General features: G+C 57.4%; 1 protein-coding gene and 1 non-coding gene across 2 annotated transcripts in view; both read right to left on the bottom strand.

Annotated features, from left to right (window-relative positions):
- Window positions 1-10,718: 10,718 nt before the first annotated feature.
- Window positions 10,719-21,828, bottom strand: part of PDZRN3 (PDZ domain containing ring finger 3) — an 88,580-nt gene continuing 77,470 nt past the window's right edge. The window contains exons 4-10 of the mRNA XM_037128449.2: window positions 21,151-21,398; window positions 19,136-19,211; window positions 16,402-16,500; window positions 15,843-15,905; window positions 14,579-14,680; window positions 13,433-13,549; window positions 10,719-12,948 (exon numbers count right to left, since the gene is read on the bottom strand). Coding sequence (XP_036984344.2) covers window positions 11,488-12,948; window positions 13,433-13,549; window positions 14,579-14,680; window positions 15,843-15,905; window positions 16,402-16,500; window positions 19,136-19,211; window positions 21,151-21,398 — 2,166 coding nt within the window. The 3' untranslated portion in view covers window positions 10,719-11,487. The remainder of the gene's footprint in view (window positions 12,949-13,432; window positions 13,550-14,578; window positions 14,681-15,842; window positions 15,906-16,401; window positions 16,501-19,135; window positions 19,212-21,150; window positions 21,399-21,828) is intronic.
- LOC119036756 (small nucleolar RNA SNORA67) lies at window positions 13,954-14,087 on the bottom strand. Its single transcript, XR_005080052.2, has one exon. It is a non-coding gene; the product is annotated as a small nucleolar RNA SNORA67 (small nucleolar RNA).

Here is a 21,828-nt window from a genome sequence, read left to right as displayed (position 1 = left end):
GAGAAAAGCAGGTAATTACCTACAGGGGAGTTCCCGTAAGAGATTGTCAGTATTGGCAAGAAATATTCAAAGTCATGAAAAGCAGGGACCTACAACTAAGATTGTTCTACCCAGCAAAGCTTTCATTTAGAATCTAAGGGCAGATAAAGAGCCTCCCAGACAAGAAAAAACTAAAGGAGTTCATCATCACCAAACCACTACTATATGAAATGTTTTTAAGGGGCTTGTTTAAGATAAAGAAGATCAAAACTATCAACAATAAAATGGCAATAGATACATATCTATCAACAATTGAATCTAAAATATAATCTAAGCAAACAAGAAGAACAGAGACAGAATCATGGATACAGAGAAGATTTTGGTGATTGCAGGTGGGGGGGCGTGTGGGGGAGAAAGGGTGAGGAGGTGAGGGCATTAAATATAAAACAGGTGGTCACAGCACAGCCATGGGGACCTACAGCACAGCATGGGAAGTGGAGAAGCCAAAGAACTTACACACATGACCCATGGACATGAACGGTGGTGTGGGGGTGCTGGGTGCAGGGGAAAAGAGGGAAAATCCAGGACATCTGTAATAGCATAATCAATAAAATGTAATTATAAAATAAAATTCAGGAATGAGTGAAGAGCTAAATCCACTAAGACTTTAAACGACTTTCACGGTGAGGAACGAATGACATTACATTTATCTGTTGAGAACATCAATGGAAAATTAATTTGAGGAAGAAAAGACTAACTAATAAGAGGAGAAATGACTGCTTAACTTCCTTTCATCTTAGAAATTATTAAACAGTGAAACTCTCCGTTTTATTGGGCAGGATAAACACGGACAGCGGAGGCAGAGGGAGCACTGCAGCACCACCGAGCTGAACAGCCGGGAAATTCCCTCCCGAAGGAGCTCCAGCCCCGCCCCCTACACTCCCCCACAGTTTCCCAGCAGAACTCCGGCCCAATTCTGGCTTTGCCCAGGGCAGGGCAGCTCCCCAGGTCCCTCCTCCTGTGCTCCAGGGGCCTGGCTGCCCCAGGTCTGGCCTCGGAGGCGGAGCAAGTCCCGAGTAGCTGACGTCGCTGCTCCTTCCGTCTGGTGGAAAGGGCCAGTAAACCCCTGTGGGGACCAAAGCAGCCTGCCTGGAAGGGGGATGCAGGACGAGGGACGGAGAGACGCGGTGGGACCGGCGGGTTGAAGGGTGGGCAACAGGCCCAGGGACTCTCAAGGGACTGAGCAGGCGAGCGAGCAGGTCCGGGGCAGTCAGAGCTGCGAGGGGGAAACAGCGCCCTCTGTCTGGATGTCTGGGAAGCAGGCCGCGTGGCCCCACCGCCTTGGAATCAGCCCACCTGAGACCAAGTGTAACCAGAGCATCAGAATCTCCAAACTGCTGTCCCCAGAGAATGTGTTACTGCATATCCCCAGACTGCTGTGTAAACAGAAAGGCCTGGACACAGGTGCTAGAAATTCCCTTGTCTTGACCGTTTTCCCCAGGACTTCAGAAGCACCAGGTGCTGGGTAGGTGCCAAGTTAAGCTGGTAAAAGCAGACTCTACACGTGAACTTAAAAACCCACATGAAAGAACGGTTTTCTATGTGCTAACTAGCTATGTTTGTAGGGTCGCTCGATTTTGTTGATTTCTAAAAGAGAAGAGAAAACACACACTAGATAGTTTACTGACCTGAAATAGCTGTTCCTAGGAGCCTGACTTGGAGAAGGCTTCAGCCTGGCGCCAGGACCCTGGAGAAGCAGCTGTGGGGAGGGAGGTTCCATGACGCAAAGTCCCGAGAAGAGGAAGCAGAGCCGGGCCCTGTAGCATCCTCCCGGGCCGAGCGCGCCGAGGAGTCACGGGAGCCCACGCTCTTCACTCACGGAGATTCCTCCGTCTAAGACCTGTCCAGATGTGCCTTTGCCTACAACTTGAACCACAGCCTTAAAAAGGTCCTTTCTAAGAACTATTGGTTTGGCCAAAAGCCAGTTACGTTTTTTGCCATAAACTAAAAGACATTTTTAATTCCACCAATAACGTCATTGATTTGGATATGTTGAGCAGGTCGGCTCTCTCCTGCTATTGGCTTCTCGTGGGGAGAGACCAGGGCCACTGCTCAACATCTGCCCACGCAGAAGACAGCCCCACCGCAAAGGGTCACGTGGCCCAAATGTCAACCGTGCCAAGAAACTTCGCAAACCACTTCTCACGCTTTCCCTCAATCGGAGCACCTTCTCCATACACTGCACAAATCTTTTGTTTTTTGCATTTCAGTTGCATTTTTAGCCTTCTTGAGACAATAGAGTGTAATAGGACAAAAATGTAGCATATCTTCTTTCATCTTCAATATTAAAATGACTATACAAAAATTCACCAATTTTGACAAGTTTTTAAAAAATGCACACTGATGTGTCAGCTGTCACAATACAATCTAACAAATTAGAATGATGTTTAAGACAACTAAGCACCACTGGAGCCATTGTATGGAAAAACGTAACAGGATTTTTGGCCGACCCACCCCAACTCTCCTAGTCTTGTGCTAGGCAGGGTTCAGCCCACATGTCAAACCCCAAATAACAGTGGGACTGAGGAGTGACAAAAGTCACATGGGAGTCCTCACTGTCCCTTTCTAAACTCCGCTCCAGGAAAGAAGCCAAACCTGGACTTGAGAGCTTGGGGAAAACTGTGTTTCAGGACCATTACGGATGCATATGCCTCCGCCTTCCTGGCCGTAAAACCTCCTGAGTCCCACGGCCAGCGGAGGCCTGCAAGGGGGGAGGCCTTTTCCCCGAACAACCTGCTTTACTTTCAAAGCTGTGAGCCACGGAACGTGCTGCCTGACTCCTCTGACTCACATCTCGTTTCCTTTTTAAGGGTAAATGGTGCAGAGTGTGCAGTGGGACCTGTGGCTCAGAGGCCAGCCAGACGCTGCACAGGGACACCCCCTGCCGTCCCCGGAGCCGCCTGGCTCAGGGCCGATGGTCTCCCATGGGGCACAGGACTGACCTCCCGCATCCCCAGCACCCAGCCGGTCCTCACCGTCCACCAGCTGGCAGGAACCGGCTTCCCTGAGCTCAGGGCCACGGTTGCAGCAGGCCCGTCTGGGGGGCTGAGTGAGCACATGACGCCCGACCGTTAGAAAGCCCGGGCCACCCAGGCTGCTGCAACCCCGGCGGAGGATGGGGAAAAGCTGGGTGCCTCCCACTCCGCTCTTCTTCCAGGTGAAACTCCCTCCCAGCCCCATTGTAAAGAACTGTGGCAGGAATTCTTAATCTAAGACCATGAAATGCAGACACATTCCAGCAAACAAACAAACAGAAATTATGTTCTGAGGAAATTCTCCAGGATTTAAGCACCGGTGTCCTGTGTTGGACGTGTGGCCCGGCCCGCCCCCACCACACACCGTCCTAGGGCGCAGTGGGCACTTCCCCTTCAGCCGACTGGCCTCCTGCACCTGCAGGCCACGCCCAGGAAGCCCCTGGGGAACGCGGATGAGCGCCCCACGTGCCCACGGTAGGGCATGGGCCGTAAGGAGCGGGCAGCTTGTTTCCACGTCTTGGCTGCTGTGAATGAGGGATGGGCAGGCAGAGTGCGGCTGACGCAGGTACAGGTGTGCTCAGTAAAAAGGAGGGGCTCTGCCCTCCGAAACACAGGCCTGGACCTCGAGGACACCATGCTGTTGAGCTGAGGCAGACACACACACACACACACACACACACACACAGACACTAGGGTCTCCTTTACATATGGAGGCTGAAAGAAGCCCAGATCGTAGAAGTCACACATAGCACAGTGGTTGCCCGGGGGCTCGGGGGAAGCCAAGGCTCAGTGAGGCCACGGGAGTCCACTGTGGGGTGTGATGTGCAGTGTGGTGACTGTAGTGACAATGCTGTGTTGCACAGCTGGCTTTTGGGAAGGGCGAAGGTCTTCAGTGTTATCACCACACGGGCTCCCACACAGCAGCTGGGAGGGATGGGCGGGCCCCTCACTGTGAGCCTGGTGACCCTTCCCAATGCAAACGGACAGCCAGTCCCACGATGCTCGCTTGAATAGACACAATTTTTATTTGTCAGGTTCTCCTCAGTAATGCTGGAAAAAATTAAAGAAAAGAACTATTCAGAAACCACAGCGTTTCCTGCAGGTAAAGAATTGATAGTCTCTTTAGAGAGCAATGTGGGGGGGCTGGGGCTGCGGATGAAACAGAAGCTCCCCCGGAAGTGGGGACAAGGGAGCTGCTGGTCCGAAGCTCTTCTCCTCCGGGAAACCAGTGTCTGGGAGTCAAGTTCAGATAACACCACGGCTGTAATAGGTCTTCAATGCCATATGCAAAGGGCAGTGTATCGACCCATTTTATAAAGCCTTCTTTGGAAACCACACCTGATTTTCAAAGACGGAAAGAAAATCTGGGTTGTTTATTGCTCCTTCACTTAATTACCACATGTAACATCCCAATGTATGATTTATTAAGACTGTAAACCTAACAGTAACTCACACCCACCCCGATACCGTGATAGATACATGTTACAGTGTTTCTGCCGTGCTATTAATCCCAGCATCCTGTCTCTCGACTGAAACTTCCTCATCTGATCCAGAAGGTTCTCGGCCAAGTTTTCGTCTCATGAGTAAAGATCTACCCACGTGAAACTCCTTTGATGTTGGTATTTTAATTGAACACTAAAAAAATAATACTTCATAGAATACAAGATTTACTGTGGCACATAAAAAAATAAAATGACAATAATAAAAAAAATCTATCTCACATATATTACGGTGAAGCCCTAAAAGTTCAGCCTCTGGATATCATATATTCTGCAGTTGATTTTCCATTTTCAGCCCCCAAATGCAATAAATTACGAAGTATTAGCATGCAGCACGGTGCCGATCAGACACATTAATTCTCCCCTAAAACATCTCGGCCATTTCTTGTATCATATTTGTCTTTCCAAATCTTTATTAACTCCACCAAGAGAGCTTATTGAAGGCCTACCTTCACTTTGACCTCAGGGGCTTGCAGCCAGTCAAAATGGACGAATTAGAACTCTGATGCTTGCAGGCAATACGGGGAAATCAATAGTTTTAATTTTCACATGGAGGCCCACAATTTTCAGTGACGGCCTCAGCAGGTTTTAATGGACACAAACAATTTACTTTTACTGTTTTAATTGTTTTTAGTCAATCGCTTTTTACTGCCCTCCCCATCTGACTAAACAAATTAATCGAGCTGTATTCATAAATGATGACTTTGTAAAACGGCCGGTTATGTATATTTCACCATTGGAGTCTCAATTAGGAAGTGGCGGCCCCCAGGTAACTCTGGTCGTCCTGGCGGAGAAACCGGAGCAGCCAGGAGGGAGGGGACCGAACGGTGGCCCCCGGGGTCGGGGCCTCTGAGGGCAGCTGCCTTCGGCCCCTTTCTCTCTCCCACCTGAATGCAAAGGGCCGCCCCAGGTTCCCCAGGGCGGAGACCTGAGAGTTTCAGGTGGCTACACCGCCAAGGCCTCGGGAGCAGGGGGCCGCTGAGGGCTGACGCGGGTTAACTCGGGGACGCTGCTCAGAGGAGCCCCAGGGGTCCGGTGTGCGGGCTGCTGGGATGGGCACACCGTTGGGCGGCCCCCCCACCTTGCAAAGCCCGTGGCACCCGAGGTAAGAGAGCACTTGGGGTGCCGCCGTGTTGGGCAGACAGGTGTGAGGGAGCCCCCTCCCCACGGAGCTTCCAGGAGATCGTGTTCTAACCGCGAAGGTCGCAGCTTCTCAGTGTCTCCCCAGCGCACGGCTCTCTCCTCGTGGGTCTGACTCCTGCTAATTTGATTCCATGCACTTGCGGGAAAAAAAAAGAGGGAAGAGGGAGGATGGAAAGGGAAATAGAAGCAGCACAGATGAGAGTGTGCCTCACACACAGGACGAGCAGGTGTCTTCCAGGGGACGTGGGGACGGGACTCAGCCGTCCCCGCAGAGGCCCTGAGCCCAGACTCACTCTGAGCCTCCCTGGAAGCCGCCACTGTGAGTGCCACGCAGCGGGAGAAGTTGCTGCATTGGGTTCACTGAGAGATGGAACTGTAGTTTCCAAAACCGGGCCTCACACAGGCTTGCAAGGGCCGAGACGCCCCCTCCCTGGCTTCCTCCTGTGCACCTGCCTGCGGCTCGGGGACGTCAGATAAGACCCGTGACCTCTGCTCTGGGTGACCTAAAGGGTCCCAGGGGCGGATGGCCTCCCCGCACCCTGTGGGGCGGGTGGTGGCAGCACAGGCAGGAGTGAGCCCGGCCAAGACTCAGGCAGCACGCAAAGTCAACCGACAACAGAGCACGGGCACACGCGTAAAACCAAAGCGATAAAACACTTAGATTCTAACACAGGAAACAATTCCTGGGGCTCAGGGCAAAGAGTCCTTGGACTTGACACCGAAAGCGTGAGCGCAGAGCGTGTAACTGGACGTCGTCCGCACTGAGCCCTCTGCCTTCAGAGCAGCCCGGTGACAGCACAGAAAGGCGAGTGTAGCCCCGGAGGCGGCATCGCCAGCCGAAGACGCTCAGCAGTCAGGAGGCCTGTCAGGGACACCTGGGAGATGGGGAGCAAATGATCCCCTTCAAACACGGGCCAAAGCCACGAACGGACATTTCATCCGACAGGATGCACAGGTGGCGGCCAGGGATGGCGAAGTTTTTGCAGCTGTGTGAGCCATTAGCAAATGCAAACGAACCCCCAGCCACGTATCAGTTCCACCTGGCGAAGCTGCTGAAGCAGACGAGGGCGAGAACCCAGCTCACGGCTGCGAGGACACGGAGCAGCCGGTGGTTCGCACGTCGCTGGGGGCACAGGCGTGGCCCAGATGCACCGAGCCCAGGCGCACCGAGCCCAGGCGGTTTCCCACCCAACTACACAGGCAACCCCCCCCAGGCCCTGGGAATTGTACTCTCGTGCATTTCCCCTAAAAATGGCAATTTTATATTCCCACAAAAACCTGCACACAACAAAAAGCAACTGTTCAAAGCATCTTTATTTGTAACAGCCCCAAACTAGAAACAACCAGTATGTCTGTGGGTGAGTATTTAACCAAACAGCGTGCAGCTCTGGAATAGAAATAAGCAGAAATAAAAAGAAACAAAGTGCTGAAATGCCTGACAATTTCGTCTCATTCATTTATTTATTTTACTCCATAGAGTTTTCTTTCTTTACTACCTATATTTAGTAAGATACGTTTGACTGTTTGGGGAACATCCAGAGGATCAGACTGTGAAAAAGCCACCCTCCAAAGGGCCTCTCCTGTGTGGTTACATTGCAGGACACTCCTCAAACGGAGAGGAAAACCGGCGTTTGGGGAGGGAGTGAGGTGACAAACAGGGTGTTTGCGCTGCCGCGGCTGCATGGCACCTTGGCTGTGATGCGGGAGCGGAAACACGAGTGACGAACTGACCGCCCTGAACACGCGTGCGCGGAGAGCAGGCGGACGGGGCGAACCGGACCAGGTGGGCAGCTGCGGTGACGTTGGCGCCCCGGTGGTGCGACTGCGAAGGTTGCCAGGTGTCATCACACAGACGGGTGCAGGGTCTCGCTCTAGTTCTCACAAGCTCACATGAATCTACAATCATCTGAAAATAGTTTTTAAGGGGAGGACGGTGGATTTCACTTTATTAAAATGGGCTGTGCACTGGGGCTTTCTCCCTGTGTCTCTGCTATGAATGGGCCTGTGTGGCCGGTTGGGAGGTGGCCACTCGAGGAACCCGGGGGAACCAGCAGGCCCGCGGCCGACGCCCCAAACCCACACGCAGCCGATGCTGCTGCTGACGTCCCCGCAGGCCCCGGCGTTTGCAGGCCGCAGCGCCAGGACGCTTGGCCACTGATCCAACCCCACCACTCAGAAAAGACACCCAGACGGCTGCAGAGACGCAGGCCACCCAGGCCATCATGGCTCCCGCCAGGTCAGCGCCGAGTTCTCTGGCCCAAGTGGAAAGGACACAAGCCCCTAAGGCCTCGACCTGGCCCCTGGATGGACCCCTTCACAGGCAGGACGCTTCCTAACTGCAGGTGATGAGAGCGGGGCCCCGAGGGCCACGTGGGGTCCGACGACAAGAAGGGGAACCTGACGGCCATGCTCCGCCCAGACAAGCCAGCAGCATCATTGTTCCAGGCTGTGATCAGCTCCTAACATCGATTTAGAACCCGAACTCCCATTTCTCATCATTCTAGAGGAAAACAGCTTTCAGAGAGTGGGCCACATGGAATGGCTGGGTGACAATGGTCAGGAAGCATTTGGACCCTGGAAACAGGCGCTGGGGGTTTCCGTTTAGCTCTTCTGCAAACTCACAGACTTCCTGGCTCTGGGCAATTTATTAATTCCAAAAATGCCGAAACCTGTACCCAGCTGTTGAAGACTGACAGCCTTGTGGTACCGAACCCTGTACGTGGGGTTCATGCAGCACGCACAGCAGAGTGAAGTGCGGTTTGTCGCCTGGCTCACCACCCAGTTCTTGTGTGACCTCGGGTAAGTCGCTGAACCTCTCTGAGCCTCAGTTGCCTCGTCTATGAAGCGAGGACAATGACAGCTGGTGGGGTTGTGGTGCAGACTCAGCAAATGGATCTGTGAAGCATTCAGAGCAGCGCCCGGTCTAAGTAACATAACAGGCCAGGTTGGCACGGCCCGTGGGTCGGTCACATGGTGTCCCACAAAGCGGAAGGTCATCGGTTCCATTCCCAGCCAGGGCACAGGTCGGGGTTGCAAGTTCAGTCCTAGTTGGGGCGCGTCAGAGTGGCAACTGATCGCTGCTTCTCTCCTTCCCTTTCCCTGTCTCTAAAAATAAATAAATAAGACCTCTAAAAAATAAATAACTTCCCAGTAAGTACTGCCTAGGACAAAGGCTTTGCTCGAATGAGGAAGCCTGTTCCTTGATCCTTCCTCTTGGTGGGAGAAGATGGAGTTGGCAGTGCTTGACTCGCGAGTTTTCACCACAGGAAAGGCCTGTGTCTGATGTCATCCCTGGGCAACAGGGGCAATGACCCTCGATGCTGTTTCAGCGGCTGCTGAAACTGCTCCCTGATGCTCAGCGTCCCTTCTCACTGTGGTTGGCGTCCTGTCCCTCCCAAGGTTCCACAAGGATGCCCGGTGGCTGCTCCTTTGCGGATCAGGTGGCTCGCTGACAGGCCACAGCAGAGCCCGTGGGGTCTTGTCAGCAGCTCTCCCTCCGCCCGCAGGCACCTGACCCACCTCTGGTGGCCCTGAGGCCCGTGTGGCCGGCCCGCATCAGACCACCCTGGAATTAGATTAAGGCCAGGGTCCCTGTGGAGACCTGGCTTAAAACGTCACTGAGGCCACAAAACAGGTTTTGTGACTTCCATCAGTCCCATGATTTGTCAAAACGCAGCAGGGGGCAAGTCCTCCCTGCGGCCAGTAACCGAAGCAGGCGGAGTCCTCACAGCCAGGAGGCTGGGCTCGGGACACAGAGGCCGGGACCCTCTGGGATCCGCGCACCGGTCAGTGAGCTGTGTTTGTGTCCCTGAGTCGCCTGCTCAAGGGCAAATGATGATTTCTAAGGTTCTTCCGACTTCTTTTAGAGTGGATTTGTTATACGAGATCAGGGAAACCTCACATTCCATTGCAAATTAGGACCAAGTGTATTTACACGATAAAGTGATTTAAAAATGAGTCGTCAGGGAAGGATCTGGTATTGGATGAACATGTACGCTCGTTTTTATCTCCCCCACTTTGCCATGAGTGGCGCAGGTGACCCCCAAATCCAGAGGCGCACGGGGAGCCCTGGGCAGAAGGCCCCCTGCTTGACCCCGAGGCTGCCTGGTCACCAGGTGGCAGCTTTCGTGCTTACTGCCGTGTGCTGCACCCCGTCTGTTACGAAAACACACAGGGGAGCAAAGCTGTTTCCCCAAAGAAACACTTAGATGGTCCTTGCACACTTTGTAACTCATCGGACTGCGGTGTGTTCTCTGGAAGACAGGCTGGGAGGTCCGAGGCCGGGGCGGGGAGTTCAGCTAGGAGACCGCAGGGAAGCCAACAGCCCACCCCGTGCTGACTCCTCCCTGGAGGGTCGGAGTGTCAGGGTGGACATCATGACCTTTGCGGTGCTGAGTTCTAAGAGGGAGTGGACAGGTGTCTCGGTCGTGAAGTCAGACACCAGAAGTGTATTTTCATGGTTGTATTGCAAGTGTGATGACGAATTCGTCCCGAGTTTGGCCTCAGAGGAGGCATCTCGGTTGGAACAGGTTGTGTGGGGGATGCTCTGTTGGGGGTGCTGGGCCTCGTGGCGAACGCCCTCGCCCTGTCCTCTCCGGAGGTGCTGTGGCTGGAGCTGCTGTGAACACTGCAACCAGCGGCAACTTACAGCAACTTTATTATTTAGGGCCCGGGGTTGCTGGGCCCGAAAGATGCCAGCTGTGAAGCCTGTGCTTCACCTTCGAGAGGGGAAGCCGGGCCTGGTGGCCGGCGGCGGGAATGTGACGGCCAGGCTGAGATGGCTGCAAGGGCCCAGAGAGGCTCAAGGTGGACACGACACTGACAAACTTGCTCATGGTCATTCCTGGGTCTAGGAAAGTGGGCCAGACAGAGGCTTTCTGCAAGACGGACTGTGGGACTGTGGGGTCCCAGGACACGCCCACCCTCAGTTCCACATCCCCTCTGAACGCAGGGTCTGAGGACCCGAAAGGCAGCAGGCAACACCACAGAGGAAAACGCCGACACCAAAAAAGGCTGTTTTAGAGGCACCGCTTCAAAAATGAGAGGTCGCTTCAGAGCACAGCAGATAGAAAATAATTTATTTTAACTTCACTTTACTTAGTGTTTGTAAGTGACCGCGATTTCGCGGACTTGCCAGTGAAGAGCATGTCCCTTCACAGCCACCAGCAGAGCTCTGCCGCCGGGAGCACTCACCGCGCGCCCCTTGCCTCAGCCTCCCGCCCCGCTACTCGTGAGGGAGCTTTAAACTTCTGTAAAGTGGTGATCCTTCGCTTCCTATTTAAACTTTTACCCTCGCCTGGGAACTTTAACCAGAAAAATGTTTGCAGTTGGAAAACACATTTAAATGCGGCTGGTCTGGCTACGTGCCCTCATCGTTAACCTTGGGCGGTTCTCAGTCGAAGCCCTGACCCACGTGCCCACGGTCACACACACGGAGCACATTCGGGGAAGGGGCTCGGAGCCGGGCCCCAGTAACCGTACACACTGGTGGGAGCATTTGTGCTTTCAGCGGGAAAAATTCATGTTTAACTTTTTTAAAATCTGAATACAGTTTAAGCAAATTATTCTGTGAAAGTATGCTTAATAAAAAGACCTTTGTGAAATTTAAACACTTCATGTAAAAGGCAACAAGTAAAAAAGTACCACTGCGATTTGAAAAGGGCCCTGTTTGCTAACACTGCCTCCCAAGGCAGTTCAGGGCAGTCTGTGTCCACTTCGGTACAATAGAGCCGTGACCCTGCTGCCGCACAGCTGGGCAAGAACACGACCTCGTGACCCAGGGGCACATCTGCCGCGCTGAACGAGGCAGGGGCTTCCGCCCGGCACAGCGCTTACACAGTCGTCACCGAGAGGAAGGAATTGTACACCCTGGTGCCGTCCGGGGACTTGGTGCCGTGGGTCAGGAGCTCCTGGATCGTCATCCAGTTATCCAGTATTTTTTTGTTCCTCCTCCTCATCATCTTCTTGTGGCTCAGCTCCAGGATGCTCACCTCCCTTCTGTCCTCCTCGGTGGGCTGCTCCCGGGGACCCTCCAGCCGGCTCTGCAGCAGGAGCGCGCGCCGCCTCCGCTGCTCCCGGGCGCGCGCCACGTGCTGCTTGCGCTCCTCGCGGCTCCAGTAGCGGCCCAGCTTCATGTCGCTGGCCGCGTCGTCGTCCGTGGTCACACCGCTGCGCTCCTCACGGATCCGCAGCGCACGCTCCCGCAGCAGGCGGTCGCGCACGGGCCGCTTGGTGATGTAGCGGGAGCCGTCGCTGCGCACCTTCACCTTCCACTCGGTGCGGGGCTCAGGGGGGCTGGCGGGGCCCAGGTCCTTGCACACGCCGAGCAGGCTCACCTGGCTGTGCGCGTACTCCACCGCAGACTTCTGCTGCACCAGCTGCATATAGCTGCGGTAGCGCCGTGCGTGCGCCGGGATGTGGGCCAGCTTGTAGGGTGGATGCGCAGTGGGCGCGGGGCTGGGGCCATCTCCGGGGCTGTGCTCCGGACTCTGTGGAGTCGGGCGCAAGTCTGCGTCCTCTGTGATGCACAGCGGACTCTCCAGGGATGGCCCGCAGGCCCCCGTAGTTCCTTCCGCCCCTCTCCTCAGGGAGCTCTCTGGGGACATGTCCAGGGCGAGTGGGGTGCTGCGGCAGCTCTCCCCAGTGTTGTAGGCGCTCGAACTGTCCTTGTCTGACTTCTCCGGGAGCTCGGTGATGTCCGACAGCTCACGCCTACGTCCCTCAGGCTCTGCGTTGCAGCCACGGAAGCCGCCAGGGTGCAGCGCCCAGGCCTCGCGCAGCTGCCGCGCCCGGTGCGCGCGCACGACGCTCAGACACTCGAGCTCGATGCTGCGCAGCTCGGCGTTCAGCAGCTCCAGCTCCTGGTCTACGCTCTCGGGGGCGCCCCTGCCTGTGCCTGCATCCGCTCCTGGGCACTTGAGCTCCAGCAGCTCGGCGTCCAGCAGCCCCAGCTCCCCATCTACGCTCTCGGGGGCGCCGTGTCCCGGACACTTGAGCTCCAGCAGCCGGCGGAAGCGCTCGCACTCAGCAGCTTCAGCGCATTCGGCCCAGAGCAAGGAATCGCCTCCAAAAGGCAGGTCTCCGCTGCCCAGTGTGTCTTGGCTACACGTGCGCGTCCTCGGCCCGGCCAGCGGGGCGCAGGACGCGGGCGCCTCCTCGCCGTTGTTCTCGGGCTCCGAGCTCTCGTCGTTGCGCGTGCTCTCGTCCGTGCGGCCCACGCCACTGTCCTTCTCGTGCTGGTTCGACAGGATGGTGGCTGTGTCCGTGGTCCCCCCGTCTTCTTCGTGCTTCTTCTGCGCAGGGGAAAACAGGACAAAACAGTCACGGGGCGGGGGGGGGGGCGGCCTGGGCGTGGTTACTGGGCAAGACCTCCGAAGATAGGGGTTTGGGGCAGGGCCGGCCTCCCCCATCGGCCGGATCAGGGGTGCGGTAGGGTCTGGGAATTAGCCGGGCGACTACTGACAGTAAGGGGCTAGTGGCCTGCCCTGGAGGAAGGACCCAGTGCCAGCGAAGGGCTGGGCCGATGATGGTGGCAGCACAACCTCACCGGAAGGAGGAGCTCAGGTTACCAGGGGGAAAGGGCTTTACTTTTGGAAACGCAGCCTCTCCCTGCTGGACCTCAATGCTGCTGGCTCCCGCGTTTTCCCAGTGAACAGGGAGGGTCGGCGGTCCCTCCGCGTTTTCCCCGCCGGGGTGCACGGCTCCGGCTCATTCAGGGTTACAAGGACCGGCTCCTGCCCGTGCTCCGGCCGCCTGGCACGGCGCCCCGCAGCCTACCTGCGGCAGCGCGCCCGCGGTGAACTGCACGGCCCGGCGGTGCTGCTCCTCCAGCAGGTCCATGTGCAGGTCGTCCAGGAAGTCATGTCTGTCGTCGTCCATCCAGCCCTCGTCCAGCTGGGGGAAAGCAGCAGGCAACAGGCCTCAGTGCCCTCGCTTTCATTTAATTAATTTACATGTTTTAGGAACGGTCGCCTCCTTGGGGAGAAACGTGTCCGGGGCAGTCTGCCTGGTGCCTCGCCTGGTGTTGGAACACTGCCCCCTGTCTGGGGGACTCGCCAGGGCTCCTGGTTTTGTTTCTCATGAAGTTCCTTCACCCACGCTGGCTGCTTTCGGAGACACGGGGGGCGTGGCCGGGCCCTGCTTGCCGGCCTCACCCGTCGCCACAGGCCGCCCCCTGCTCGTCCGTGAAGGAGAAGACCAGCCAGGGCCCTTGACCCACCGCCCCGGGGCCACATCTGGCCCTTGTTTCTGTTTCAGTACAAAGATTTTTGACTAACATTGCTTTCATTTTTCCTTTTACACGTAGGCTGCCAAAGGAAAGCACAGGAAATTACGTATCACCTTCTCCCCCGAAAACCTTGTTTTCTTCCAATTTCTACTTTCCTGAAGAGGAGGCACCGTTAGGCCCTTTGGAGAGGGAATCACCTTGGCATCTTTTATTTAAAAAAATAAAACTCGTACTGTGTTTAAGGTGTTTGTCATGACTTGATAAACACAGTGAAATCATCACTATAGTCCAGCTAATTAACATCACCTCACGGCTACTTTTTCGTGCTAAGAGCACCTGAAACTGACTTGGCAAATCCCCGGGGGCCAGGACAGTGCTGTTAGGTCTGGTGGCCACGCTGTGTGCCCTGCTCTCTGCGACTGGACACCAGACCAGGGACAAGGTTTCCGCATTATTTGGATCTCAACTCCAGCATCGTGAGGGGCACGGCTCCGGATTTCCCCTTCTGCGTTTTCCTCTTTTCCCTCGTTCAGCCCCCGCGTCCACGCACCTGCTGGGTCTGTGCCGTTAACTGCCAGGGTGCAGCGTGTCTCCAAGGTCAGACCTGACACTTGGGCAGTGCTCTGCCAGGACAGGAGCTTAGGTCTTCGGTTCAGAAACACGGACCCAGCTTCTTGTTTAGGAAGCTCACTCACCTGGAGCTCGGGTCTTGCAATCAGCAGGGAGAAGTTCTTGTTTTCTTCACTGGTGAGAAGAGCCAAGGCCTCCTCGTGGTCCCGCACCTCTATCCCGTTAATCTTAAAAAGAAAAAAAGGGGGGGCGGGGAGGCAGGATTAGATCCCACAAAATCAGTCTACGCTATTTCATGCTTGTACCTGTTTGGAACACGGGACTTCCATAGAGCCCGAAAAGGACCCTGATGTTCACGGGGGGCCTTGCTCAGGTGGGTGCAGCGTCTGGCCCAGGACAGAGCCTGGGGTGTCCATGGCCCGTGTCAGGTGGGCGCCACGTGACCAGACGAGTGGAGAAGGGACACGTCAGACAGTTAATCAGACCCGACGCCAGGGCAGCGGCATCAGAATGGATGTTCTCGGAGAAGGGGGAGGATCGGCAGTGGGTCCGCGGGGATGTCGCGGGAGCTGAGGCCGAGGAGGACGTGGAGTGGTGCACGGTGTCTGTGTGCCCAGCCTGGCACTTGAACTTGTTCAGGGCGGCCGGCCGGCTGGGCAGTGGGAGGGACTTTCTCACCATCACACCTGACAACCCTCCTGCAGGACAGCTGCTTCCTGTCCTGGGGATTCGGGCTCTGGCGGTTCAGTCCCCGGCGGGCGAACCCTCTGGGGGACCCAGGGACGGTCCCCCTGAGCTGGGGGGCTGAGCCTCCCACCAACTCCTGACCCAGGAGGCAAGTGAAGGGGTCCCGTTCACTGAGGAGAAACGCGGTGTGCCCCACGGCAGATGCTGGTGGGAACCCACAGCAGCTGTGAGCGGACCGCCAGCACGAAGTGACGAAGGGCTGGGGCGGTCCTGCAGCGGCCCCCCCCCCCCCCAGCAGCGGAGGCCTGGCAGAAGTCTGCGGGAACATGGTGTACGCAGCGGGAAAAGACAAAACCCCTCAGGGCCGGGAACGTGAAGGCAGCTGCAAGCACAGTGATTACAAGAGGCGGAGCTAAGCTGGGAAGTGAGGGCTGAGAAGTGAGGGACCCGGATTCTGGGAGATCAGCCCAAAGAAAATGAGGTGTGCCTGCTGCTGCTGGGGTGCAGGGTGACTGGAGCCACTCTCTGCTCCGGCGCCCGTTCCCTACAGCCCCGCCCTGGCCTCCCCGGGGCACCCTTTGCTGTGTCCACTCCTTTATGGCGCTTGGCCTCCTCGCACATCTAACTGTGATCCGCGTTCTCTAACCCTGGAGCTGTCATCAGAACCGTCTGCTCTGTAGCGACAGGAGGAAGCCGGCCTACCTGGATGATGCGGTCCCCTTCTCGGATGCGCCCGTCCTTGGCCGCGATGCTGTTCGGGTCGATCTGCAATGCACAGCACCTGTCTCAGCGCATGCGCGCTGCTCCAATGAAGCCCCCCCCCACTGCCCCTCAGAGACAGAACCGTGTGGGTGTCGCGAACGCAGTGCGCACGCGCCCCCCGCCAGGGCCCCCCGGCCTGGCACCTCGTCCTCCAGGAAGAGCAGAGTAGCATCTGGTCCACTGTCCACGCTCCACCCGAAGGGGGAGGGAGCTACAGGAGCCCTTTACGCGGGGTCTGCGGCTCTGTCGGCCGAGGAGCTCAGGACTGGCCACCGGAGTCTGCCCTTCCCTTCCCTCGGGGACGAACCGCCCAGCCACCGTATGGCCGCTCTCCGGCCTCCCGAGGGCGATTTCGCCATCGTGGCTTGGCTAACTGACCCTAACCTGACCCCGTTAAAGGTGCACCTCCCTGCGGTGGGAGGGGGCAGGGCGGTGTCCCTGTCCTTGCAAAGAGCAGCGGAGGTGAGTCGTCACCGCACAGAACGGCCCCTCTGCGCACCTCGCTGATGTAGATCCCGATGTCGTCCTCGTCGTCCGTCCGGTAGCACACGGTGAGGCCCAGCTTGTCCTGGCTGTTCACTCGGTACAGGTCCACCTCCTGGCAAAGGAGGGCGCCCCGTGAGACTCCCGTGGGCGGGGGCCGCGGCGGGGGCTCAGCGGCCTCACGGTAGTTCGTTTAAACGAAGACCTGAATTTCCTTGCAGCCACAGGGAGGGTTAACTTACCAAACAAAAAGTGATTATGGGCAAGGCGTCCACGCCCCGGGCATTTCTCACCTTTCCGTCAATGTGAAGTCATTTTGAAAAGAGTTATTTTATTGATCCCCCTCCCCCCAATTACCCACATTTCACTCGGCATGGAGACCTGGGGACAGGGCCCAGGCGAGAACGCTTTTCAAAAGCACTCTTTCCATGTCTGCCACAGGCACCACCACTTCCACGCCCCAAACCACCCCGCCCCTTCACTACAGATGTTCCCGGTGTCTTGGTTAGGTAATTTCACGTTGTGTGGCCTTAATATTTACAGTAACAGGATGTGCAGACGGACTACACGTAAACTGATCCGGGAAAGGAGAGTGACGTGCCAAGTAATTAGCGCTCCCCACAGCAGCTGTGGTATTTCGAGTTGAGAAAGTATTCTCAGCCGCTATCACCGCAAATTAAATAAGATGGAAGCCAAGTGTGCCTGACGGACTCCGGGCTCTGGGAATGGCTGGGGTCCTGGAGGGCGCTCCCGGCCACGGTCCCGCCACCGAGGCTGCTGCCCACGCGCAGGGCGTCCGGCTGAAGTTCTCACTCCAGCGGCTCCTGTGGTGAGGCAGCTCCCCGACCGGGCCGGGTCTCTGGCCCACCGTCCCTGGGGACCGCTTCCTCTGTCCCGGCTCTCGGGGGAGGGTGGGGAGGGTGCAGCTACCTTTGTGGTGAACCTCAGAGCAGGAACATAGCAGCTGCTCCGGAGCCTCCCCATGAGGGGCCCACTGTGCGGGCGGGCCAGCGGGTGCGAAGGCCCATGGGTGCTGTGAGCGCAGACGAGGGCTGAGTGCGGCCGGGCCGGCCAGGGCCCCACCACCCTGTGGGAGGGTTCAAATTTCACTTCGCGTCATGGGAACCACGACAGAGCTCCGTGTGGGCACTGCCGCGACCCCACGGGCCGTCTCCTGCCGTCTGGAGTATCGCACGGGGCAGAGCGTGACTGTGAAGCCTCCGGTCCCAACTCGGCCCCTTCCCAGCAGCTCCGTCCCGTTGCAGGTGCCCAGGCCTGTGTCCTCACAGCAGCGCCTGACAGGACAGGAGGCGCAGGCACTGTCTGACGGCAGCTGCTGTGCCGTTTATGCCGCGATGCAGTAGTTTGGGGCTTGGTGGGAAGTGCAGCTCCTCAACACGACGGGCGTTTTGCGGATTCTCAGCGCTTCCTTCCCCCTGGGAGGCCGAGCCTTGCACAGTGAGCACAGGGGCAGGGCTGCCTTTGATGGAGGAGGTAAGGTTTCCAAGACGGGGCATCAAACTGGTGTGAACCAGGCAGAGTGTTCCTGGATTACAGCCCCCCCTCCACGCCCCGCCCTGGTCCTGATGCCTATCGGTCTAGATGGACCACGGGATAAAAACGAGCCGCTAAGCCTGACATTTCAGATGCGGCTGAAACGATAGTCCAATTCAGAGAATGAGAGGCCCCTGCACCCAGGGAGCCGATTCCTGTTTCAGCGGCAGCCGCTTCCGCAGGGGCCCCAGAGCCCAGGCTGACGCTGATCTGCCTGCAGGACGAGGGGTCCCTGAAGCAGAACTGCACCTCCTGGTCCGGGACCGCTGCGCACACGACTCTTTATATCACCTCCACACTCTGTCTGCTGTGCTTGGTGCTGTGGGGGACACGCCTCTCAAAAGGCCGCCTTTTCCTTTACTTTAAATCCATCTTAAAGCCGGGAGAGGGCATTTACTTCTTCATTCAATAGACGTTTACGGGGGCGCTACACGCCGGCACTGTCCAGGCAGGAGGGGTGTCCGTGCACACCGGGCCCACACTGGGGGGCTTGGATTCCGGCAGGGACCAGACGGCAGGTGGGAAGTCACCCTGGGGACCTGGGGCTTTGTGCAGCGCGGGGCACCTTCTCTGGGGGACGTGCCACGTAGGCAGACGCAGGAGCAGGTGGGAGGGCCACCTCCCTGTGGGGGGTCGGGGTACAAACAGGGACAAAGTCCCCACAGCTCTGGGAGAGTGGTGAGGAGGGGTCATTTTTGGCCTCAGATACAACTTAAGGGGAGTTACGGGTTTGCTCGATTTCTGCAAGATCAGTGTCAGAGAACTTCCAGTGGGTGGGCAGGTCCCCGGGACCCTCGGCCGCCCTTCTGGATGAGCACGGCCGTGGACACGGTGACGTGGGAGGGCGCGGGGAGCTCCCAGCAGGCCCGGAACCTGCACGTAGATGGACGGGAGCAGGCTTGTGGGTTCAAACCCCCAGGAGAGGACTTGCTGCCCGCTTTTGAGTACTTTAAATAAAAAAACCCTATGAACCAATGTCACCCCAGTAAATATAATTTTAAAAACTGGAAAGAGAACAAGTAAATCTCCGCTTTGGGGTCTGGTTGTCAAACTGCTGTGGAGGGAGAGAAAAGCTCACATGCATTGGAAGCAGCTGGAAGTCGCTCTTTTGAAAGAAACCCACCAGAAGTCACTCAGGTGGGCTGACAGAACCTACTGGGCATCACGCAGCCCTGACACGAGATAAGACGCCTCACCTCCAGCTCCAGCTCCTCCCTGTCCGCGTCCTGATGGTAGTCGCCGGGGTCGTAGTACTCGTGGGCCGAGGCGTGCCTACACACGGGGAGAGCTGTCAGTCCGACGCCGCGGTGGCACCTCCGTCACAGCGCATCTACCGTACACTCACGTGCACACAGGTACTCACACCAGTGCACACCACTTGCACACACACGGGCAGGAGAATGGAGCTCGTGTGTCTCCAGGACAGTTGTGTGACTCGGTCTCCAAAGGCAGCATGTCTCAGAAAGCTGCCGATGGGGACACAGAGCGTCAGCCTTGGTTGCTGGCTGGGGACCGAACATCCTGTTCCCCAAGGTCAGCACGATGGCTGTCAGGCTCTGGTCTCCCGCCCTGGCATGTGGTTTTGGAAGGACCGGCCAGACACGAGGGGTCGTTCAGACCGGGCCTGCTGGGGCACCCGGGGCAGGGGGTGCGGCCGGAAGGCGGGTCCTGCAGGTGTCGCCTCGACATGCCCACTCAGCCTGACCTGCGCTCCGCTGAGCTTGAGGTCCCACCTCTCAACGCCCCTGACACTTCTCCAGTTTCCCCGCGGGATGAGTCAGAGGAATGAGTTTCCGGGGGATGAGTTTCCCCGGGCTGATGAGGCCTCAGAGGAAATCAGGGCTTCCGCTCTGAGAAGACACAGGGACAGTTCAGCCTGTGAGCGCCAGGCGTGGCCTGACAAGCGTCGTCGGTGGGGAGAGGCGGTTTGCTCCACAACATCAGAGAGCGGTTTGCACGCTCACACTCAGGGAGCTGTCCCGCAGGGCTCGCTGCAGTGCTGCCCAGTGGCATGTTACGAGCTGGCAGCTGAGGACAGACACGCCTGCCTTCAGTCCAGCTGTCTACGTCCAGCTGCACAGGAGAGCCAGTGTGTGGAGCACGGGACAGCTCTCTGCACACGTCCTGCTCCGCCCTCACACGCTGTCACCACGGCCATGGAGCCTGGGCACTGGCCCGGGGTCCCTGACAACCTACCAGGACATGCAGCGGGTGAAGGGGACCCCTTGGAGTCTGACAGAGCCCCGGGGCACCTGCCCTCCCTGCGCAGGAGAGGACGGACACAGATCCAACGGGGTTGCCTCGGGTGGCAGGAGGCGAAAGTGCCCTCTGAGATAACGCACCAGTGAGTCAGCTGAGCCAGGAGCAACGTGGGAGGAGCTGGGAGGGATGCACCCCGGGAGGAGACTGGGGCCCGAGGCGGACGCCCTGCTCTCGGATGTGCTAAACCGCGTGCGAAAAGCTACCCGAACTGAACATCTTTTACGCCAGTGGCCACACCTGGAAAACGTCTTGGTTTCCGTTTTGTTCCTGAATATCTGCCATCAAGCACCGAACAAGGACAATCACTGCTGCCACTCATCGAGAGCTTGGCACACCTTGTTTCTGGAGCCCAGCGACCCTGGGTGGCAGGTCTGGTTCTCACCCCAACACAGGAAGGATGGAGCCCGGCAAGGCGCCCCAGCTGCAGGGCCAGAGCCGGCCCGACCCCCGGGGAGGGGATGGGAGGCTGCGAGCCCCTGGGACAGCAGGGTCCGTGTGGACAAATGTGGGGCTGCAGTGTGGCGCTCACGCCAGGCAGCGGCGGCCTTGCTGCGAGGACCCAGGGGAGCGGAACACGAGCCTCCGCTCCCACCCGCAGCTCACTGTCAGTCACCGAGAGCCGTCAGCACCCCTTTCTGCCGTACCCTTCCCACTGCCGTTTTTGGTGATTGGATTTTATTCAGAAGCAACTTGTACAACGTTAGTGAGTAATTGTGTCCTTAGAATATAATCTGAATAACTCCGCTCTAGGGTTGTAATAAAGTCATTAATACGTCAGGGTGGTTCTGAACCGGGTTCAATTTATGGCCTCCATAAACAGCACCGTGAAGGGTGGGCGGCTTGGCGGGAATGGCTGAAGGGCTGAGATGTGCCGACTTCCACCGCGTGGCAGGGGGACACCAGCCTCCCAACTGCTTTGGCCCAGGGGACCCACGGCCGAGCTACTTACTCCTCCGGCAGGAGGTAGGGTTCCAGCGTGGGCAGCGGGGGCGGGGGCATCTTGGAGAGCGCCATGATGTGCTCGAAGGTGACGTCGGTCTGGGTGCCCGCGTCCACCAGCTGCAGCTCCGCCGGGGCCGGGAAGGCCCGGGCCCGTGGCGCCCTCCTCAGCACCTGCACCACGATGGGCTCCTTGGCCGTCTTGAACGCTTCCACAGCCTGCTCGTGCGTCGCTCTGGATAAGTCTTTGCCGTTGACCTGTTGGAAGAAGGTGGGGGGGGTGAGACTGTAATTGAGCAGAATCTGAAAGACTGTTTTGGGTGGAAGCAGCTGTAAGGAAGAACTGCCCGGGGACCTAAGAGAACCGCCCTTCTCCCTGTTCAGGTTTCCCGAGGACGGTGGTGGGTGGGCTGCGCGTGGAGGTGCAGGGGTGGGCGTGAAATCTCACAGCGGCTTCCTGCTGCGAAGTCTGCAGCCCAATTTCCTCATGGAGCCTGTGCGAGGGGAGGGCGGCCTCGGGCAGAGTCATTATCAAGAATAACAGCTAATAGTTACCTAGAGATCAGTTACATTGTTATGTTTTAAGGGTGCGGATTTTTCCAGTGTGTCGGTAACATCACTGTTGCTTTTATGGAATTGATAGGGAACTTGCTTTTTAAACGAATTCCTTTGCTTTTCTTTAAAAAGC

The sequence above is a fragment of the Artibeus jamaicensis genome, unplaced genomic scaffold (genome assembly GCF_021234435.1).
Source record: "Artibeus jamaicensis isolate MK-2021 breed Jamaican fruit bat unplaced genomic scaffold, CSHL_Jam_final contig_519, whole genome shotgun sequence".
Classification (NCBI taxonomy): Eukaryota; Metazoa; Chordata; class Mammalia; order Chiroptera; family Phyllostomidae; genus Artibeus; species Artibeus jamaicensis.
This window is presented reverse-complemented; position numbering and strand designations above follow the sequence as displayed.